The following is a 21610-nucleotide window of genomic DNA, read 5'->3' on the forward strand; positions in this document are numbered from 1 at the left end:
ACTCAAGAGACTAAGACCGTGATGGCGAACCTATGGCATGCGTAAGCCATATCAGTGGGCACGCCAGCTTAGCTCTGGCGCGCATGTGCACGCCGGACAGCTGATTTTCAGGCCTTCTGGGCCCACCAGAAGTAGGGAAACAGGCTTAGTCACTAAGACCTTGTCTGGGATGGAGAGAGTTGCTGAAATAATTATCTTAAATTTAGTGGATGTTTGTCATACATTTATATTTACTTTTGTTGTTGAAGATACTGTTGATTTTCAACATTTTGCTGCCAGAAATTAGTGGCAAAGTCTTGGAAAGCTTCAGAGATATTCAGAAAAAGGCCAGGAAGGATACGGAGGGCCCATGGGCTGATATCTATCCACTTTGACTTTAGTAGGCAGAGTTTTATCTCCATTTGGTATGATGTGCCATGTTCATCCCTGTCTTCTAACTGGTTGAGAAACAGCCAAGAGCCATTTCCCCGCTGGACGTCTGTAGAGCTACACAATTTGAGATGAACACCCTTTGAATGGATTTCCTGAGGAAAAATTGTAGACTACAAGAACCAGGAGCACTACTCAGGTGACGCTGAGGACTCCAAGTGCTTCCATGACCCTCTAAAAGGATGCAAATGACCAGCTGTCTGCAAGGAATATAAATCCTATAAATTCCCAACTATCCTGCCAGAGCTGAAGAATCTTCTTGGATGAGAAGTGAAACCACCGCTGGGGCCAGAGAGAGAGACAACTGCAAAACTTCCATTGTTCTGAGATCCAAACTCTATGACATACTGAACATTCTAACTAGGAAGCTCATATGCAAAGCATGTGCTTCTGTCTCGTTTTAAGTTGTGTCTTTAAGATCTTACATTTAAGATCTTAAATGTAGATCTTCTTTTTTTTAATCTTTGTATATCACTGTGAGAGTGTATGTTTGAAATGACTGGCTGGATGTTAAGGTTCCCTGTGTTGATGCTGTCTTGGTTCTGAATACTTTAGTACTAAACTCAATTGCTGGTCCATGTAGTTTGCTTATGAACAATATGGAAGTGGCTCCTCCTCCTCCTCCATTACTGAAGATTACTCCATTATTTTCTGCTTCATACAATTTGCTACATCTTCAGATTTAAACCTCAGCTGCAATTCACATGCTCAAAATATGCCTGAGCCAAGCTAGGCTTGGTGGGAATGCCAGAGCTTCAAATGGGCAGTACAATTCAAACCTGTCAGCTCATTTACTAATACTAGGGATTAAATTCAAATGAGGTAACCCATTGTAACCCAATTCTGAATGGTTCTGTCTAGGCATTTTGACACCTACCTAGGACATCAGAAAATTCTTCAGCATTGAAGATCTGTTCCCCTTCTTTGGGAACACTGACAAAGGCTTGCATTAAAGGTGAAAGGACAATGGATCCCATGCTTGCCTGGCGTAGAAGTGACTCCAGATACCTGGGAAGAAATTCCAAGAAAATCTATTCCGTCTAAGAACAACTAAGTACAACTTTCTTAAACATGTTGCAGGGCAGCTATGTGGAAAGAGGAAATTACAGAGCCAGGAAACCTTACTAGCAAAAAGTCTTCCTAAGAAGGCTTTGCCTCACAACCATAATATTCTTTCTATAAGAATGTACTAACAGAAAGAAGGAACAGTTCATCCATAGCTGAAAATAGAGTCTTATTTTCAACATAGACAATCCTCAATGGAGTATCTAGTCTCGAGAAGAATTTTTTAATGAATATCTCAGATATTTCAGGGCTGACTTTTGAAATTTCAAGGAGATAGTAAAACTGACCTTAATGACCTTGGGACAAATTATGCCCAGGCTCCTACAGTTGTACAGCAGTATTTTCTCCCTGCAGGTTACCATTATGCCCCGGCCACATACCAGTTGGTATAGAGTGTGGTGATTGTCTGCTCCCCGCTTGCATCCAGTGGCTGGGTGTGCTGCAGGAGCACCCCACGGAGGAGGCGCGAAGTATCCACTCCTACACGATGCATCAGGGACACCAGGAAAGTAGCATAGGCCTGCACGCCTGCTAATACTTCTGTGGGACGCACTATCTCTGGAGAACTTGGGTTTGGTTTTACCAGTCGCGCCAAAGACCTATGGGCAAGATCAGGAAAACAAGGACAAACAACAAAAAAACACACATAAACATATCAACTTGCAACCCTCAAGTCACTATTCTGCAGTACAATATTTTTTCTTTTCATTTATTTATTTTATTTTATTTCATTTCATTTCATTTCATTTTATTATTTTATTTTATTCATAAAATTTATTGGCCACTCATCTTACCATAGGGTAACTCTGGGCATCTTACAGATGCCCTGTTTCCCCCAAAATAAGACATCCCCTGATAATAAGCCCAATCGGGCTTTTGAGCCCATGGCAATAAGGCCAAGCGTTTATTTCAGGGTTCAAAAAAATATAAGACAGGGTCTTATCTTTGGGGAAACATGGTACATAAAATCCAAAACATAAAAGTTAAAAACAAACATTAAAACCAAAAACACATGGGGGAGTGTGGGGGTGGAGTGTGTGTGTGTGGGGGGGAGGAAGTGGGATCTATTATTACTCAAATCAACCACCTCCATTGCGCTGATCCCTCACTGGAGTCCCAAGCCAACTGGCACAGCTATCTCTTTAGGCCCTTATGTTCTGTTATGTAGCTTACAATGCCTCAGCAAAGAGGAAAGAAATGGGTCCAAGGAACACAAGCCAGGCCTGATAGTACATTTGGAACTGGATTAGATATTTGCTTATGGAAAGAGTGGTGGGGTAACAGCAAGAAAAAAATATCAGCAGTTTTAAATGTTAGTTACCAAAGGAGACTTAAATAATCTGGCTGAACAAACAATATGTAAGGAATAACAAATTATGGATGCTGTGGTTTATGGGGCCCTTGTTCGTCTCCTTTGCATTACTGACTGCCCTGCACAAGTTAGCTTAGCTCCTCTTCAAGATGATCAGATATTTAGTGCATTTTCATGATCTAGCAAGTTCAGTTCCAGGACTGAAACACTTGCAGGTCATTTTTATTAATTGGGTTCACATAAGCTTCAAAGTGGCATTTTATTGTTGTCTGCTATGTCTACCAATACACTTTAATTCAAACTGAAGGGGCTCCCCTCAAAGCAAGACAAAATGAAAGCATCATAATAATACAATATGCTGTTATTTGTAGTAACTAAAACAAAAGCAATTCAAAATAATTATCTGAATAAAAAAGCTTGGTGTCAAAACAAAACAATTGTTCCCCACTCTATATTTCTGGTAAGAATAGAGCGATCTAACAGATGGTAAAGCAGATGCAGCTCTACTCTTTAAAGAGCTACAGAAGGAGGCAAAAGCCAGTCAGAAGTTCCAGGAAGAAACATCATCTGGATTAGATGGTATAGCACAGGGATGTCAAACTCAAGACAGCCCGCGGGTGCTTAGATCTGGCCCGCAGGGCCTCTGCCAGCAAAAACGGAGCTCACCAGGGCTGCGCATGGTCCTCCCAAGCTCCATTTTTGCTGGCAGAGGGTTGCAGGAGATTGTTGCAGAACAGAGCTTGGGAGTCCATTTTCGCTGCCAGAGCACTCAGACCACACCCTGTCCCAACATGGCATCCCCAACATGAGTGACATCGAGGCACCCCCAACATGAGTGACATTGAGCTAGCCATGCCCACCCTGGCCACTCCCCCCCTGCCCCCTCGAGGTCAAACACAGCCCCGATGCGGCCCTCAATGAAATCGAGTTTCACACCCCTGGTATAGCAAAAGCTCTCTTCTCTGGGTTGATGGTCAAAACTAGCTGCCAGCCTCTGCTAGAAAACCATTAAAGAATTCATCAGTGCAGGACCAAAAGAGAAGGTCAAGTATTGTTCCACAGACTAAAATAAGCTTTATTAAAGAGGTAGTTTAAAAAAAAAAGTTTTGTAAAAAGGCAGTATTGTATACAGTAGTTAAAGAAGCACACAACATTCTAAGCCACTGATTTAACCATTAATTTAAACCATAATTAACTAGGTTTGGAATCTTTTAGCAAGCAGTGAGAACACCTGATCCATATATGGCAGGCTCCCTACTAAACAACACACTAGTATCTAAATGATTTTACACTGTATTCAGTTAAGGTATCATCTGAAGAATTCAGTATCAGGTCTCTCTACATGCTCCAGTACACTTGACGGCTAACAAACAAAAGAAATATTGTAAAACATTTACCTTATTTTCATTGTTAATTTGCCCTAGGTCACTCACAGAATCTTTAAAAGACTTTGAAACAAACACACCCGATTATGACTTAACATAACGTGGAAACTAATGTTCTATAGAAATCTTAACGCATCCATCTAGCGGATGCCTGGATTTTTGTGATCCAGATCTGGGCACCCTAACAAATCCAGCCATTCAATTCATAGACATGCCAAGAATTAAATGCATGGGAGAGTTAGTAAGATTGAAGGGAGGCAGATCATGCCCAATTCACTGAATTGAGAGAAATTCAGGAATGGGACCACACACACACACACACACACACACACACACACACACACACACACTTCTTTTCCATTCTTCAAAAATAACATGCAAAAGGTATAGCTGACACCTCCACTATGGCGGCTCACTTCTAGAACAATCACCTTACTCACATGGCAACTATATCCCATTATTTCCTGTACCTGCTGAGTCGGATCTCCAACTGGCTACTGAGATACTCCACTGGAGTTACTATATGCTCAAAGACAACAATGTTGTCTGTTTGGTTTATGCTCCAGCAAAGTTCAGACAGGGTCAGGTGCAACTTGTCTAGACTGGGAAAAGAAAAAAAAAAGATACAGAATGGATCAGTGTTTTTATAATATAGAAGGCATTTCCCAAAACATTCCTGGCAGGAAACAGGGAAGGGCAGAGAAAAGAAAGTAAAGATCTGGGGAAAGCTTGGGTTAACTCAACTCTAGAAAATACCACTTTGAGTCCAATACACTTTGGGAATATTACTAAGATCTCGAGAAAGTTTATTTCTTTTTCCACTGCCTGCTCCTAGGTGTTTCAACAAAATATTTTATATATTTTTAATCATACTATCTATCCTGGGTAGCTGGCAGATATAAACAGAATATCTGTGCAGAGTTTCAGGTTCAAAGAGAGAGAGAGAGGAAAAAGTGCTTCAGAACCTCTGCAGGCACACCTGTAGCACATCAGCAATTCATAAACTGCAAATGTGTCTTGCACTGGATTGGGATTGTGCTACCTGCAGCTGCAGAGGACAACTATGCAATCCACCAAAAGGTGCCGCTGTTTTAAGGAGATGTCAAAAAGTGCCACACAAGTAATTGTTATTTTTTTTTTCTCTGTTAATTTTGCTATTTTTATATTTTAGGAAGAAAAGTTTCCTTTCCCTTGTGATGATTGATTGATTACACGCCACCAAGTCAGGTCTTGCAACATACACCCATAGCCAATGTAACTGAGTTTATCTAATTTGCCGCTGGTCATCCTCTACCTCCCTTCCCTTCTACTTTTCCTAACTATAGGCCCTTCTCCAGAGAGCTAGGTCTGTCATAATGTATCTGAAGTAGGATCATTTGAACTCTGAGTTGATCTGTTCAATGATCCATTATTTGGTTTTCTTGGTTGTCCATGCTATTCTCAGGAGTCTTCTCCAACGGCAGTTCCAAAGTGCCTGATATTCTTTCCATCCTGCTTCTTCAAAGTCCAGCTTTCACATCTACAGAGTGTCACAGAGAGTTACATGGCTTGCACTATTCTGATCTTTTTAGGTAGGTAGAGTCCTTCTTGCATCTGAATATGTTTTCCAAGATTGAATATCTTTTCCAAGATCTTCATGGCTCCCCTACCAAGTACTAATCCGTGATATATTGCTTGACTGCTTGTTCCCTTAAGATGGTTGATCCTAAAAGGCTGAAGCTATCTACCACTTTGATGTCTTCATTGTCAGTTCTATGACTGGTATCCTACCGTTGTCCTTAGTTTGGTGTTGTTCATCTTTAATTTCTGGCCCATGTTTTTCACTGTGCATCTAGATTTTTATTACTTTTCTATTATTTTTATAACTTGAACTTGCAGTTCCTTTGTATTTTAAGCTATCAGGTAGTGCAATCAGCAAAGTGCAAGTTATTGATCTTCCTCCAATTTTAAAACGCATTAATCTTTTTCCAGTCCAGCTTCCTTTAATAAATAAACATTCCAGATGAATAAATAAGGGAAGAATATACAGCCTTGCCTCACAGCTTTACCAATGTAGAGCCAATCTGTTTTGCCATGTTTTGTCTGTACTATGGCTTCCTGAGCTTTATATATAGGTTTCATAGGAGAAGTGTGGGCTTCCCATTCTTCTAAGTACATTGCACAGCTTGACACGATCAACACAATCAAAAGCTTTTGATAGTCAATGAAGCAGATGCTGACTTTTTAAATATATATTCTTTGGCTTACTTAATTATCTGGCGTGTATTGGCAATAACATTCCTATTGCTCAGCCTTTTCTAAAGCCAGCTTGAACATCTGGCATGTAGAGCTCTAATCTGCTCTGGAAGATCCTAGCATTATTTTTGCTAGCATGTGAAATTAAAAACAAGGTGCGATAGTCTGCTCTGTAAAGTCTCTTTTTCCTTTCTTTTTTTGGGGGTGGGTGGGTGGGTTAGGGTTAGGGTACCAATATTGATTGATCTCTTTCAATCTGATGGGCACTGTGTCATTGTTCAAATTTGCTGGTTACAACCTAGACCCGTGATGGCGAACCTCTCTAGGAGTCTCTGGAGGCTGGGGACAGCAAAAAACGTCACTTCCTGTCCAACTGGAAGTTGGGAAACGGGCCCTTTCTGGCCTCCGGAGGGCCTCCTGGCAGGTGGGGAAGGCCGTATTCACCCTCCCCAGAATCATAGAGAGGCTCTGGAGCCAGATGAGAGAAAAACGGGCCTACTGGACCATCGCGTGCCAGGAGCGGGGGGGATCATGCACGCATGCGCGGGGCGCATAGAATTATGGGTGTGGGCACGTGCGTGCGACCCCCCCCGACCTCGCCCTCCTGGCACATGATGGCAAAAAGATTAGCCATCACTGACCTAGACTAACACTTCTTCTGTTGCCTGCCTTATTTCTTTAGCTATTCCATTAATTCTTTTAGCCTTCTGACTTGCAGCCCCAATTATAGTTCCATTCCATTACCTAGGAAAGCCATATCCAATCTCTCCTATACATTATAAAATGTCTCATATCCCACCCTTCAAAGCATAAAAATAAACAGCTCCCCTCTCTTCCCATGAAGAAGTATATCTCCTTCATCATACCTATTTTGGTTTTGATTATACATACTTACAAACAAAATAATAGACCAAGAGAACAACCTTAGTTCTGAATTAGCACATGCGATCTTGAAAACAATAGATCATCTTTAGAAATTTCATCATCATGAAAAACCTTTCAGGATTATATTCAGGATTACATTAGCTATATTTATTATGATAATATTAATTCAGGGTTATATATTAGGATATATTCAGGATTAAATTAACATCTCAGGGTATCTACTGGTATATGCTCTCTTATAACAGAACCATCGGATTTCAAAGTTATCTAAAAGTTAATCAGTTTAAGAAATATAAACAATTTGATTGTTATGATCTTACTTTGTGACCAGACTGCGGTCCTTCCGAATACTCTCTGCTCCAGGTTTATCCCTTTCTGGCTCTAACTTTTTGGAAGTTTTTTTTTGAACCCTCTTGGTTCGGGCCTTGCTGATGGTGGGTGCACAGTGCTTGGGTAAGAGCTGGGAGATAAGACAAAGATAAAGGGTTAGGATATGGAATGATTGTGGTGAGCTGTGGTGGTTTGGGAAATCACCTTCAAGAAGAAGTTTTTCTCCTACCAGCATGGAAAACCAATTAATAAAATCAAAGCAACCATGGCTATCAGTGAGGTTTCGGTAATCCCCTAAGTATTAGTCATTTGCTTTGTCCCATCAGCCATCCCCCCAAAATGCTATGGTGTAACCAGCAACATGGTGAATCAATCTTCAGGTAAATCCAGACTGATATCTAAGGCTTAGTTGGACCAATTGGAGAACCCAAGTGCTTTTGTCAATCAAACGGGTGAGGGGTCCTTGGTGCTCTCCATGCTTGGTTGTTTTCTTGCAGACATTTTATTACCCAAACTAGGTAATATCCCTGATGATTACTACCATGTTTTCCTGAAAATAAAACCGGGTCTTATATTAATTTTTGCTCCAAAAGACGCATTAGGGCTTATTTTCTGGTTAGGTCTTATTTTTGGGAAAACATGGTACTAAATGCATCCATCTGGCTGACAATCTTAACTGGGCTTATTTTGGGGATAGGGCTTATATTACGGGCATCCTGAAAAAATCACGCTAGGACTTATTTTCCAGTTGGGTCCTATTTTCAGGGAAACAGGGTAGTACTGATGATGTTACCTAGTTTGTCCACAAGAAAACAACCAAGCTCAGAGAGCACCAAGGACCCCTTATTTCAACTCTGAGCTACAACTATGCTTCTTTATTGGAGCATGTCCAACTCATTCCCCAAGCTGCCTTCTTTTTGTTTTATACTAAGAATCTAGCCTATGCCCTTCATAGTCCCATTCATTTGCCTATCCAGCTCATTCATAATTTCTATTCCGCAGTTCTACCGGAAAGTGACCAGAGAAGTGCACGTGATGTCTAGTGTGTTACAAAAAACACATGCTTTAATCTTACTTTCAAAGGACCAGAACTTTATATAAGATTATATTAGTATTCTTCCAAAATTCCATCTTTCTCAGATCAATCTTTTTTCATCTTGCAGATTATTATGCCTTCTTGGAATCCTTGTATATGGTTTACCTCTGGCGTCTGATCCTCAGCATCCCATATGGAGTTGGGTTACTCACTTGCTCGCTCAGATTACAGTGTTCAGCACAAGCATCAAGGATGCAGGTCGAAGTCTGCTTTGCAATCTCTTCCAGGAAGTTGTTGCATATGGCCAAGGCACAGGTGCGCAGATGCGGATACTGGAATAGGAAGCAAAAATCACCTTAGTTCACTACATGGCTTGTGTATTACAATTGGGATCAACTCCTTGGGTAAGTGAAAGTAGCATTTGTTCATTAAAAATAGGTTTCATTATCCTCAGTAGGGCTTGATTCCTAGTGCATATGATAAGGTTTATATCTTAAATTATGTGCTCATCCCCCAAAGTTAAAAATTATGTATTTATCAAGCCCTTCATATCTTGCCTATTCATAAGAATTTAATGCTTACTGTAATAAAATGCAGGGCCACAGCAACAACAACAACAACAACAATAATAATAATCAGTTTAAACCATGGTTAACCACCACTGCTATCTTACTTCTCCATACTACATGTTCTTCAAAAGACTGCCATTTGCATAGCTTCTTAAATCACATATATAGTTAAGATAAAATATTTGAAACTTTCTGGTTTGTGTACGTATTGTAGACAGGATCGAAAACTTTTTTTCTAGTTATGAAATTGAACATACAATATGTACAAAACATTACTTTTTAAAACCAGACAGGCTGATAGAAACTATAAGAAATGGCAGAAAAACCAAGCTTATGTAGGCTGGTAAGAACCTCTCAATCCAGCTGTTTGTCTTTCTTTTTCTCATGAGTCAAAAATGTACATACCTCCTCAGGGCACATTGGATGGATCGTATTACTGAAATCAGCACACAGAAGTGGGAAAATTATGACATAACGCAACATGGACGGTTCCTCTAAGGAGGCGGCAAATAACTTCTCCAAATGGCGCATGTGGAAACTGTCAAAGAGATAGGAACTGAAGAAGCTCAAACAAGTGGAAGCAAGCAATCTCAAGGTACATGTTTCTTTTCCATTCATTCTTCTAATGAATAGTATGATGAATACTGTGTACAATTACTAAAAAAAGATAATGCTCCCAATGATATGGCCTGCAGAAAGCATTCTTTCTTGTATTTTTATTTAATGGTGTTTTTTTTTTAAAAAAGAGTAATTTGAATAAAATGCCCATCAAGGCAATTAGCAACAGATGGTACTTTCCTGACTTTTTATTTAAGAAATGTTTATCCACTTCTCTTCCGCAAAGCATTCATGTAGTTTGGCATAAAAACAAAAATATATTAACAAGTTACGAATAATACCTAAAACAAAACACGCAACCCTCTCCCTACTTAACTGTTGAAGAATTGAAGAATGAAGAATTAAAAATGAATCAGGTATGGAGATCACTCCTGAAGAAAAGGAGCTGCATAGATGGGCTGCTGCTACAAACAAAATCCTCTCATTGGTAGCTTTGCTAATAATTCCTCTGATTGCAAACCTAGGCCAGAATCAGGGGTTGTCCAGCAAGAATATAAACCCTTGTTCTTTAAGCTTCCCAAGCAATTATCTCATACAATCAGTTTTAAGGAGCTTTCAGCAAGAGAGCCAGTTTGGTGCAATGGTCTTCAAACTACGGCCCGTGGGCTGGATATAGCCCACTGAAGCCATTAATTCAGCCCATGTGAGACCACGAGGCTGCCCCGCCCACATCACCCCACCTACCTGCCAGCCTCCACCCACCTCCTGGAGGCCATGAGGCCAAAAACAGCATGCGCAAAGGCCTTGGGAGGCCAAAAATGGGCCTGCTTTTGGCCTCCCCAGCCTCGAGAGAGAGAGAGAGAGAGAGAGAGAGAGAGAGAGAGAGAGAGAGAGAGAGAGAGAGAGAGAGAGAGAGAGAGAGGGAGAGAGAGAGAGAGAGATGGACACACAAGTCCCTCACACACACCCCAAGGCAGCCAAAACCCTTCACTAACCACCTTTCCACCCGCAGGAGCATAAGAAATTAAAGTTTAATTTGTGTGTATTGTTTAATGGACTGCTAGATTGGCCATGCCCACCCAGTCACATGACCACCTAGTCACACCCACCCAGCCCGTCTGGCCCCCCAACAGTCTGAGGGACCGTGAATTGGCCCCCTGTTTAAAAAGTTTGAGGACCCATGGGTTAAAGCATCAGGCTAGAAACCAGGAGGCTGTGAGTTCTAATCTCACCTGAGGCAAAAAGCCAGCTGGATGACCTTGGCCCAATCCCTCTCACTCGATTGTAGAAGGAGACAAGGCCAAACCACTTTGAAAATGTTGCCAAGAAAACTGCAAAGACCAGTCCAGGCAGTAGTCAGAAGTCAACACTCACTGGAAGGTGCACACATACATACACACCCATGTGCAATAAAATATGACCTGCTCATCACCTTGAACCAATGGGTGGGTGAGAATGTACACTGCCATCAGAATGTTGCTGTGAATTGGCATCTCATTTCTATCACTTAAAGATTGTGGAAATTCTGCCCCAGCCTTCCTTTTCAAAACTCTAACTTTCTCAAAATAAACTTGCATGTCCCAAATCTGTTGTACAGTCAGCATTGTCTCCTGCTGTCCTACATACATACCCAAAGAAGGAGAGATCGGATGTCTCCACTATGAGCTGTTCCACAGAGTCTAGCATCTTAGTATGAAAGACAATGAGGTTCATCACCTTGGCAAGATCATGATTCTCCCGCAGTTGCAATGGGGCCTTAGTAACACTGGTGTATGCCTGATGGAAGAAAGAACCCATTATTAAGGATCTATCATCTTAAATTCTCAGAATAGGACATGACATAGGACATGATATAAATTGTAGAATGGTGGGGCAACTTACATGCATATGCCCATTATCTGATCATCTTGATTATGTAATGTAGCTTTATAGGGCAATGTAATATTCTGAGAGAAAATTGTGAGTTTGGATGGCCAATATAGAAAAATAAAAAAGTGCTTATGATGATGATAATAGTGATAAAACAAGATACTGGTAACTGAGGACAATTAGTCTAGAATAGCTCATTCATATGCATAAAATTTACCAATAAACAGAATAGTTAACCAATGGAGAACAGGCTGACACCTTAGGCTATATCAGGGCTTCCAATCTTTTCATGTTGCAGGCAACTCTCTCCCCATATTTTAAAATGCCTAACAAATTATGAGATTGTCAATTCTCACTCTCATCTAGAAATCTCCCACAAGAATGCTGAGATCTTTCAACATTTGGCATTATTTATTATTTTATTTAATTTAATTTGGAAGAATGCTAGGGGTGGTTTTGAAGCATAACCAATGCCTTGGTGTCTAAGGCTGCTATTTTGCCAGTGTATTAAGAAGTGTTTACCAATGGAAATGTTGATAGTGCTAGAAAAAGAACTTTTCTCCACTGGCATGCCCAAATTCTTGACAGACAACTGAAAATGATACAACTAACTAAAAGGGGGACTATTTGAAACCCTCCAGAAGCTGATAGGCCACTAATTTCAAACTTGCTCTACAAATAGCAATAGTACTTAGACTTATATACCACTTCATATGCTTTACAGCCCTCTCTAAATGGTTTACTGAATCAGCCTATTTCCCCCAACAATCTGGGTCCTCATTTTACTCACCTCAGAAGGATGGAAGGCTGAGTCAACCTCAAGCTTGTCAGTATCGAACTGCTGGCAAGTGAGCAGTGAGTTAGCCTGCAACATGCATTCTAACCACTGCGCCACCATGGCTCTTTCAAATGCTTTCTCAAACCAGCAACAATATGAGCAAAAGTGTTTTTAAAGCTCCTTTAGTGTAAACTGCATTTGAATGCTTGCAATTTACACTGCATCAGCTCAAAGTGTCCTGTATGTATACTTCTGTAAGTCCCTCCCCCGTGCCCGCCAGCAGATAGAAAGGGTTAGGAACTGAATAATGACTTTTTCTTCTTGTCTATCATCTCCCTTTCTTTAGCAGCATTTTTTCCCGTTTATCCCTACGCAAATAAGAAAAGACATTTTGAAATGTACACTTTGAAAAGATAAATACAAGAGGGACTACCCAGTCAGTTCTCCTTCTCTGCCTGCAGAATTCTCACTGTGTGACAAGCTGTCAGGCCTGGAAGCCATCTTTTGCATTGGGCCTTCAGATCTGCCACATTTCCTAGTATGGGAAATTGGGAGGAGGGACTGTATGGAGCATGGGTGATATATAGTCACAATAACATTCCTTTCTCAGAGAGTCAAGGACATCTTGCCCTGCACCTGGATGGCTGGAACTGGAAGGCATCTCCAGTTGGGATGGTGCTTTGATTGGACCATGTGATGGATATGTGGGTGTTGGGCAGGGACTTGAATTTTCCTTTGGGTGGAGAAAACCTGGAAGCTTTCAGATTTGGGTTTTCCCAGATGTGCCAATATGACATCTCTTAATAAAATGGAACTTTGAGGAAGCTCAAGCCTTGGAGTTTTCTTTCGTGGGGGGTGTTACTTGGAACCCCCCTGACATGAGCACAATATGCAACCTAGCTCTCCGTTACTCACTCCCAATGAATAGATGGAGCTCCAGGCAATACAAAATCCTAACAGGGCATAAAATATTCCAAACATCCCAGGAGCCATTACAGGAGAAAGGGGAAGTAAAGGGAGAAAAGGCGACTGGAGAGTTTTTACCTGTAGTCTGAACCAATCCAATCGCAGTCCCTTGAATTCAAATTTTTCCTTGACATCCACTGCAAAAGACAAGCATGAAAAAAGACAACACTTACTGAAAGAGCCTCGGGAATTTTCTTCTGCTGTTTAAGGATGAAAAAAAATATTCAAGGTCAAGTAGAATGAGGCTTTGCTGCTGGAAGAATTATTTGCTGTGGACAGCTCTTTCCACAATAGTTTACAGATTACATAAGGACTTCGCTTCTGGAGGTAGTATACAGTATCTGTAGCTTTGGTATAGTCCTACTAGCAAACAATAAATCCCACATGTAAGAAAGTATGGTCAAATAAAAAAAAAAAAAACTAAAGAAAATTTGAATCATGTTTCTTTCAATGTCTGAGGTGAGGAACTACGCCCCCTTTATGACTGGTAGACTTCAACTCCCAGAATTCTTCCAGAATGCTGGCTCAAGAATTCTGGGAGTTGAAGTTCACAGGTCATAAAAGGGCCATAGTTCCCCACCCTGGTGAGGTAATATGCATACAAAGCAAACACACAGAATCCGTAGAATGTGACTATTATAAAATCCCAAACCTTTTTTTTTTTTTTTTAAATTTGATTTATATGCCGCCCTTCTCCGAAGACTCAGGGCGGCTTACAATGTGCTCAGCAATAGCCTTCATCCTTTTGTATATTTATACAAAGTCAGCTTATTGCCCCCACAACTGGGTCCTCATTTCACCTACCTTAGAAAGGATGGAAGGCTGAGTCAACCTTGAGCCTTGGCGAGATTCGAACCCTGCAGAATTGCAGGCAGCTGGTCTTAATCAGCTTAATAACAGGGTGCCTTAAGCCCCTGTACTACCAAGGCTTTTTCTGGCACCATGTCTGAATTACTCTTATAGAAGGAGTTTTATATAGACCTCTTGGAAGTATGAACCTTGTGCTTTGAGGGCAGGGAAAAGAGACACAGAAACTTCTAGCTGACAGTGTAATTACCCTGTTTGACAGTCAGGGATGTGAGTGTGTTGACAAAAGCTGACATAATCACTGATTCCTCTTCAGGGCACACAGTCAGGTCCTGCATGAAACAAAAGGGGTTAGAGTGAAGACAACCATTTGTTATTCAGTGGTTTGTTTACACTGAACTTTACCGCATGCAATTATTCAAAGGAATTGTGCTGTCCGATTTAATGCTGTATCTCGCCTGAAGTGTCTTCAGAAAGAGAAGCAACCATCAATATAAGTAACAGATGCTTCAAGGCAAGGAAATCATTTTAAAGGGCTTTACTGACTCCCTTTTCTAATTTGTGACTTGTGAAGCAGCTTCCCTTCTATTGAAAAAATAGGACTGATTTCATCTAATTCATCCACTCTGACAGCAGATAAAGATTTTTGCCAGCATCTAGATACTTTTTCTTTCTTCCATTCAATCGTATTTGATTCTCATAAATTGCCTGGACAAATCCCTGCAGTTTTCTTGGTTTGCCATTGCCTCTTTCCTAGGTCTGAAAGAAAGTGACTAGCCCAAAGTCACTCAATTGGCTTTGTGCCCAAGACAAACCTAGAATTCATGATCTTCTGCTTTCTAACCTCATGCCTTGACCGTTTGTTTATATACCACCTTTATTATTTGTATAAACAACTCAAGACAGCAAACATATCTGATAGTCAATTCCTCCTCCTATGTTCCCCACAATAACTTATGAACTGGACTGGGCTGAAAATGAGTGACTAGCCCAAAGTCACTCAGTCGGTGACTTTAATACTTAATTTAATACATAAAATTCTTCCACATTCTCACTTTTTCCCACCCAATCTTTTCTATCTCTTTAGGACGGAGCCTATTCATTGGGTCCTGCTCCAGTCCCCCATACATCACGCCACTGACCTCAGTTCTATGCTGTTTCCGTACCTGTATGACATTACCAAGCACCTGGGCATCAAAGCGTGACAAATATTGTACATGGTACCGTTGAATGACACTTTGGTGCTGTTTAAGCAAGTTGCGTAGTCTTTCCATCAGAAATAGCAGCTCAGCCAAGCAGCTGTGAGGAAAATAAATAGAATTTTGGAAGAAGCATAGCAATCTTGCCCAAGATTCTTTTTGCTTTTGGCAAAAAGTCGATTTTTGCCACTACCAGCTCCCCGCACAAACACACAACAAAGAGATCTGCCAAACTATTCAGACCCTTATTACAAAAATCCACTCTCTTGAAAGAACTACAGTACAATATTCGGTTCACCTAACCTTTTCCATGCTGTGCCCAGATGTGAACAGCTTAACAGATACACAAGCTGGGAGCCAAGGAATACACAAAGTGGGTAGGGGGGCAGACCAATTGTTCCCCAACAGCAAACATTCCCATGCAGATGTTGCCTCTCTATGCCTGATCTTGCCTTCTCTGTATGCTGAGTTTGGGTATCTTTTCCACATGCAAAAGCTGGATTTGCGTTTGGTTTGCATGCTTCTTAATTTACTTTAAAACGTGGTAATTAGTTGAGATGCAAGGGAATGAAAATTGCATTACAATCCAACAGTTAAAAGATGATTTTCAATAGAATAAATTCAATTCAGTTCATCTCCTATCTATTTTTTGCAGTGGTGTTTATGGTATGGTATAAAAACTGCTGTAACCTCCAGTATGCAAATCTACCCTGAAGTGGGGCATTTACTTCCCAAGCTTAGCCAATGAACTCTGAACAATTTAGCATGGACAGACACAACAGAACTGTAAATGACCCTATGCATACATGTGAGAGGAGCCATGCATGCGCCTGAAAACAAGGCTCTCCTGTCTCAAAACTCTCCTGTCACAGCTATGCTAACTACTGGTTTGTTTCTATTTTAGGACTATTTTGTCCTAAGTCCTATTCTACATCCTAAAGATCTTTCATCTGTTGTAATGCCCTGCCAGAGGTAAATCGTTATCCCAGCCTGCAGCAAGAATACCCTGCAACAAAAAAAAAACTGCCAAAAATTGTGAGGAGAGGTATTTTTTCATTTCCCCTCCATCTCAAGATGAATGTGCATCTGAATATGCCTCTCCTACCCTTCCTTTATGGATTGGAGAGACTAACTCTTCATCACTCTCTTTGCTTCCCGCTTCCCATTAGTGAAGTTTGCAAACTGCAGCTGAAAAGAACAATGCTGAGAAAAAGCAGATTGAGTTTACTCACTGTTCTATGAGTTTGGGTTGCAAATCCAGTGGGCAGTAGTATCAGGCCTCATAAACACAAGTTTAGCCATCATGTTAAGCTGCATAGGCTCTTTGGCTAATTGTTTAATGACTTAAGTTTTTAGGTGTAGATCAGGCCTTATGGCCAATTGGTCAAACCATAATTTAGCACGACGTGAATACACTCCAATATGAAATGTGAACATTTATCCCCCAAAGAGAAGAAAGGATGAATTTTCAAGTGGTCTTTTCCATCCCTTGTGAAGATTTAGAGCTTGCATTTCTAACAGTGGTGTAGAAAAGAACATTTTGGCAGCTATAATGAACCACATAGGTTCATTAACTTTGAAAGCTTTAGAGCAGGGGTGTCAAACTGGCGGCCCACGGGCCAGATGCATCACGCGCAGACCACGCCCACCCCAACTCCACGAAGGGAAAAAACCGTCATGATGCATCATGTGATGGCAACCCGTGCTTTAGAGTTTACCTCAAGTCTAAACTTCCAATCCTTGGATGACACTTCCCCAATCTGATCAATACCTGTCAGTGAATTCCTCTTGGTTCTTGCCTTTGTGCTCACTGTGTCTGCATAGCCAGGCAACCTCATCCCGGCAGAATGACAGAGCCATGAAGACATAAATAGCCTATTGATATTGAAAGGGAGGGAGAAGTATCAGACAAAAGAGAGTTGAGCATCTCATTCCAAGTAGAATTCCCAGTTTATGAAAATTACGTGCATTTTCTCCAAAGATTTTAGAGTAGACGGGCGAACATATCTCAATACTACAAATAGCTTCCCCAAATCTCTGTTCTATTGTGAATTCTGGGTCAAAATAATAGAGTGATTTAAAGTGTGAAAAAGAACATTTAAAGAAGTGAAGAACCTGAAATCAGCAGACCAATTTTTAAAACTGCTGGAATCAGTATAAAGAGACACATTTAGTTCTGGTTCATGTTCTCTCCTTGTGTCAAAGATTTCTTCATGACTAAAGTGATGAAGGAAGGAGGGAGGAGGGAAGCAAGTAGAGAGACAGAAGAGGAAATAACTTTAAGGGAAAGAATGAAGAAATATTTGTAAGACAGAAATGATAGGTCACAGCTTCCAGCAATGCTCATTATTTTAGTAACGTAGAACAATGTTTTTAAACTTTTTTTTTCTCAGAATCTCTTCCCAAATTTAAAAATTAAGGAGGATCTCAAAAGAGTTTTTGTTTGAATGGTTTACATTTATCAATATTTATCATATTTGAAACTAAAAATTATTCATTTGTTGCCGCTACTTCTTTACATGATGGCTTGATTGGACTTCTATATTATATGGTTTTTATAATTTTGGTTTTGTAGACCCCTGAAAGGGAGGAGTTCTGGGATTACACTTTAAGAAATATTGAGGTAGAATAACAGAATCTTGAAAGGTTATCAAAATTTTGAGAATCTTATATTAAACAAAATCAACATGGCATTATTTTGAGTTTATGCTAAAAAAAGAAGAAGACGATTTTGAATTTCTCAAATTTCCTTCTATCCTAGGGCTATGTAATTCTTCCTTTAAGGTCTCCCTTAATGACTCACTCCTTTCTTTCCTCTTTAATGGCTCTCTCATAGCTTTCCAAGATCAACTCAATGTTCCTTTACTAGATAGGAATATATATGTTCCTTCGTAGTTATTTTGGGTATCTTTGTTACATGCATCGTGGAGCAGTTCTCCAGCCTGGTGCCTTTCCAGGGTTCATACCAATTCCCATAATCCTTAGAATAGCTGTTTGCTAGGATGGTTACAGGAAGGGTTAACTGGAGAAAAGCAGGTAGGTAGGGTAATACAGAAAAAGATAAAAAACAGACAGGCAAGGATGAAAATCTCTTCTAGCTCTTTTCCACTCTTTAAATCACTTCCTTATTTTACCCAGGATTCCTGCAAGAATGAGTTTAGAAAAGCTTGCCACTGGTAAGTATAATCTAGCACACAAATAAGAAAAATGTCTTTAGGCTGACCAAATATTTCATCGTTAATTCACCCAGGAAACCAAGGTAAATATTATTTTTTTTCCATTTGCTTGTTAACACTAAGGGTGTAAAGCATCAGGCACTGACAGCACAAAAGCCATCTCTTTTTAAAACGTGTTTCCATTCCTCTGAGGCCCTGTTAACTGAGCCTCAGTTACTGACAAAACACAAGCCATTAGTAGAGACAGAGATCGGGGCACATCACATCAAGAACCAGTAAGCCAATGCAGGTAGTCCTCAACTTACGACCACAACTGCACCTGATTTTATCATCTTCTTTGCCATGATTGTTAAAAGAATTACTGCAGTGGTAAAATGAATTATTTGATTCCTAAGCTTTCCCTACTGACTTTGTTTGCCAGAAGCTGACTGGGAAGGTTGCAAATAGGACACTGTGATTGTTGTAAATACATGCCAATTGTCAAGCGCCTGAATTCTGATCATGTGAGCATGGGATGCTGTGATGGACCAGTGATTTTTTTGCAACACTGTTGTAACTTTGAACACTTACTAAACAAATGGTTGTAATTTGTACTTGCTCTGGGTTCATTCTTCTCACATAGAGGCCTGGGTGCATTTTATGTACACAAATCTTTCTTGTGCCTGCATTGGCCCCAGCTCACACACAGAATAAATAAATCTGCTTGCACCTTCACAGCTTTTAGTTCTTGCCCACCTCTATATCTCCCAGACCAACTTGCCTTGGGGCCCAGCAGTCCAGGTTCATTGGCCAGAATAGCCTCCATCTCCCGCAAAGCATTCCTCAAGAAATTTCGCCGGCCTCGATGTAATTGCCCACTGTCAAGAAACCAGCCAAATAATTCATATGAAAAGAATCCCACTCCTCCCAGTGCCCTCCCTGTATGTCATCAACATCAGGAAACATTTTTTTTTGTTGTTGGCCAAAGTAAGCAGCATAAAGAAAAGATTGTAATACTGGCTCAACCCAAACAGGAATTTCCCCCTATTCCTTTTTAGATCAAGGTAAGTAAATGTGTGTTAGGGGGGTGGGGGTTCATTCTCCGAGCTTGTCGGTTGGTTTCTGAATGTTTCATGACCAGGCTAGGTAACATCTTCAGCAAAGTTTAGGGGATGTCAGTGTTCCTCTGTTTATAAGGGTTTCAGGTGTGGGTGTGTCAAGTAAGGGTCTTGTGATGGGTCAGCTATGAGTCATCAGTGAGTCTTGTGATGGGTCTTGTGATAAGGACATCACATCAGGTCAGGATCATGGGGAGGTGAACTGCTGGTGGTGAGGGGCTGTGTGAGTTGGTTGAGGGTCGGTGCTGTGTGATGTGGTGTGGTTTGGGTGCTGTGTGTCGGAAGATGAAGTTTTTTGGATAGGCATTACGGAGAAAGACGTCAAGCAGCCATTTCTCTTCTGCTTTTCTTAGTGTTGTGGTGCTGAAATGTCTGAACAGTTCTGGACACGGTTTCTTTTGTGTATGGTGGGGTGGTTGCTTGCGAAGCTGAGGATCTGGTCCATATGCGGTAGACACAGCTTTCTAGTTTCTAATCACCCTCATCCTACACCTGAGCTACAATTTGCCACTATTGCAAATGTGTATTAGTTATCTATTGCCCAGCTAGGTGGTAGCATCTGGCCAATGCTGACTGATCTCATAAAGCTAAGAAGGTTGAACCTCATTATTACATGGATTGGGAGCCTACCAAGCTGTATTTTTGCTGAGAAAATAACATGGATGTGTCCCATAAAAACATCAGAAGCCAAGCTTGACTTGAATGTTTAATTTTCTGCCGACATGCTTTGTACACACTAAAAGTCTGCCCATTCGTTCAGAACTTGAATCTTGAATCTTCTTACATACCAGAGCTGTTACTTTCCAAAGACTGCTGAGCTACAATTCTCAATACCTAACCACGATGACGAAAGGCCTGCAGATTTCTCTCAATTGAAGTAAAATCATCTCAACACTCACCAATTAAAATAAAAACGCAAACTCCCTTTATCTTTTGACAATCAAGACAGTATTTAATCAGTACTTCTATAAAAAGTACTGCCAGGAGCATCTGCAGTTACAGTGGAGAAAAGACTGCTGAACTAGGTAATACTGCAGAGCTAACAACTGGATAATGTTATTTAAATCTACAGTCAAAGTGACAGAAGTAGCAGCAGGAACTTTGTGGCAGCTCATTCCATCCTTGCCTTTCGGGTTGTTATGGTTCATTAGAACTCCACTGAATAAGACAAAAGTCCTATCTAGGCCAGAAAACTGTTCCTCTCCATGGTCAAAAGGATGCTGTTGGGTTCCAGACATGAAGACAACCATCTTTCCCCATAGCTATTCCATCACATCTGGTGCACAGAGGCATGCTCCTCCTGAGCCTGACCTCTTCCCCTCTCATGATAGAATGAGATAGCCAAGTTGCTAGTTGTGATGCACAACAGATGGCGGTGGAGGAAAGAAGCAGAACAGGTTGCTACTTATTTACCATTATCAGCATGTCAGGTTTCAAACAGAATTCTAACCATGATCTTAGAAGGTCATTCTATTGGCTGGGATCATACAGCAAGCCAGGATAACTAACAATCTGAATTGGTCTCTCCACACGTCATCCTTAGTGATGTGTGCAAACCAGTATCTGCATTTCCTGCGTCGGATGAGGAGAGCACATCTTTCTCCTTCTATCCTGGCCATTTTTTTAACAGAGGCACAATTGAAAGTGTTTTAACAAACTGCATCACTGTTTGGTTTGATGGCAGCGGTGCCTCAGATAGAAAGTCCATACAGAGAGTGGTAAGGACAGCTGAGAAGATTATAGAAAGCTCGCTTCCCGTTATTCAGGATACTGCTTATAAGCGCTGTGTGCTTAGAGCTCAAAGCATTGTTAGAGACCCCCACATACACACTTTACGGACCAGCTCAAGGTAACTTATGAACAAGTGCTGCTAAAGCAAAACACAACTTAGCATAAACTATAATCATCAATAGC

General features: G+C 40.8%; 1 protein-coding gene across 1 annotated transcript in view; it reads right to left on the reverse strand.

The window, feature by feature from the left end:
* Positions 1 to 21610, reverse strand: part of NCKAP1L (NCK associated protein 1 like) — a 97991-nt gene that overhangs the window by 49095 nt on the left and 27286 nt on the right. The window contains exons 11-22 of the mRNA XM_034419289.3: positions 19360 to 19456; positions 17195 to 17298; positions 15391 to 15523; positions 14475 to 14556; positions 13496 to 13554; positions 11435 to 11580; positions 9652 to 9784; positions 8890 to 9009; positions 7632 to 7771; positions 4662 to 4793; positions 1875 to 2093; positions 1307 to 1437 (exon numbers count right to left, since the gene is read on the reverse strand). Of these exons, the coding sequence (XP_034275180.2) occupies positions 1307 to 1437; positions 1875 to 2093; positions 4662 to 4793; positions 7632 to 7771; positions 8890 to 9009; positions 9652 to 9784; positions 11435 to 11580; positions 13496 to 13554; positions 14475 to 14556; positions 15391 to 15523; positions 17195 to 17298; positions 19360 to 19456 (1496 nt within the window). The remainder of the gene's footprint in view (positions 1 to 1306; positions 1438 to 1874; positions 2094 to 4661; positions 4794 to 7631; positions 7772 to 8889; positions 9010 to 9651; positions 9785 to 11434; positions 11581 to 13495; positions 13555 to 14474; positions 14557 to 15390; positions 15524 to 17194; positions 17299 to 19359; positions 19457 to 21610) is intronic.

This window comes from Pantherophis guttatus, chromosome 2 (genome assembly GCF_059756535.1).
Source record: "Pantherophis guttatus breed Tessera chromosome 2, ASM5975653v1, whole genome shotgun sequence".
Lineage (NCBI taxonomy): Eukaryota > Metazoa > Chordata > Lepidosauria > Squamata > Colubridae > Pantherophis > Pantherophis guttatus.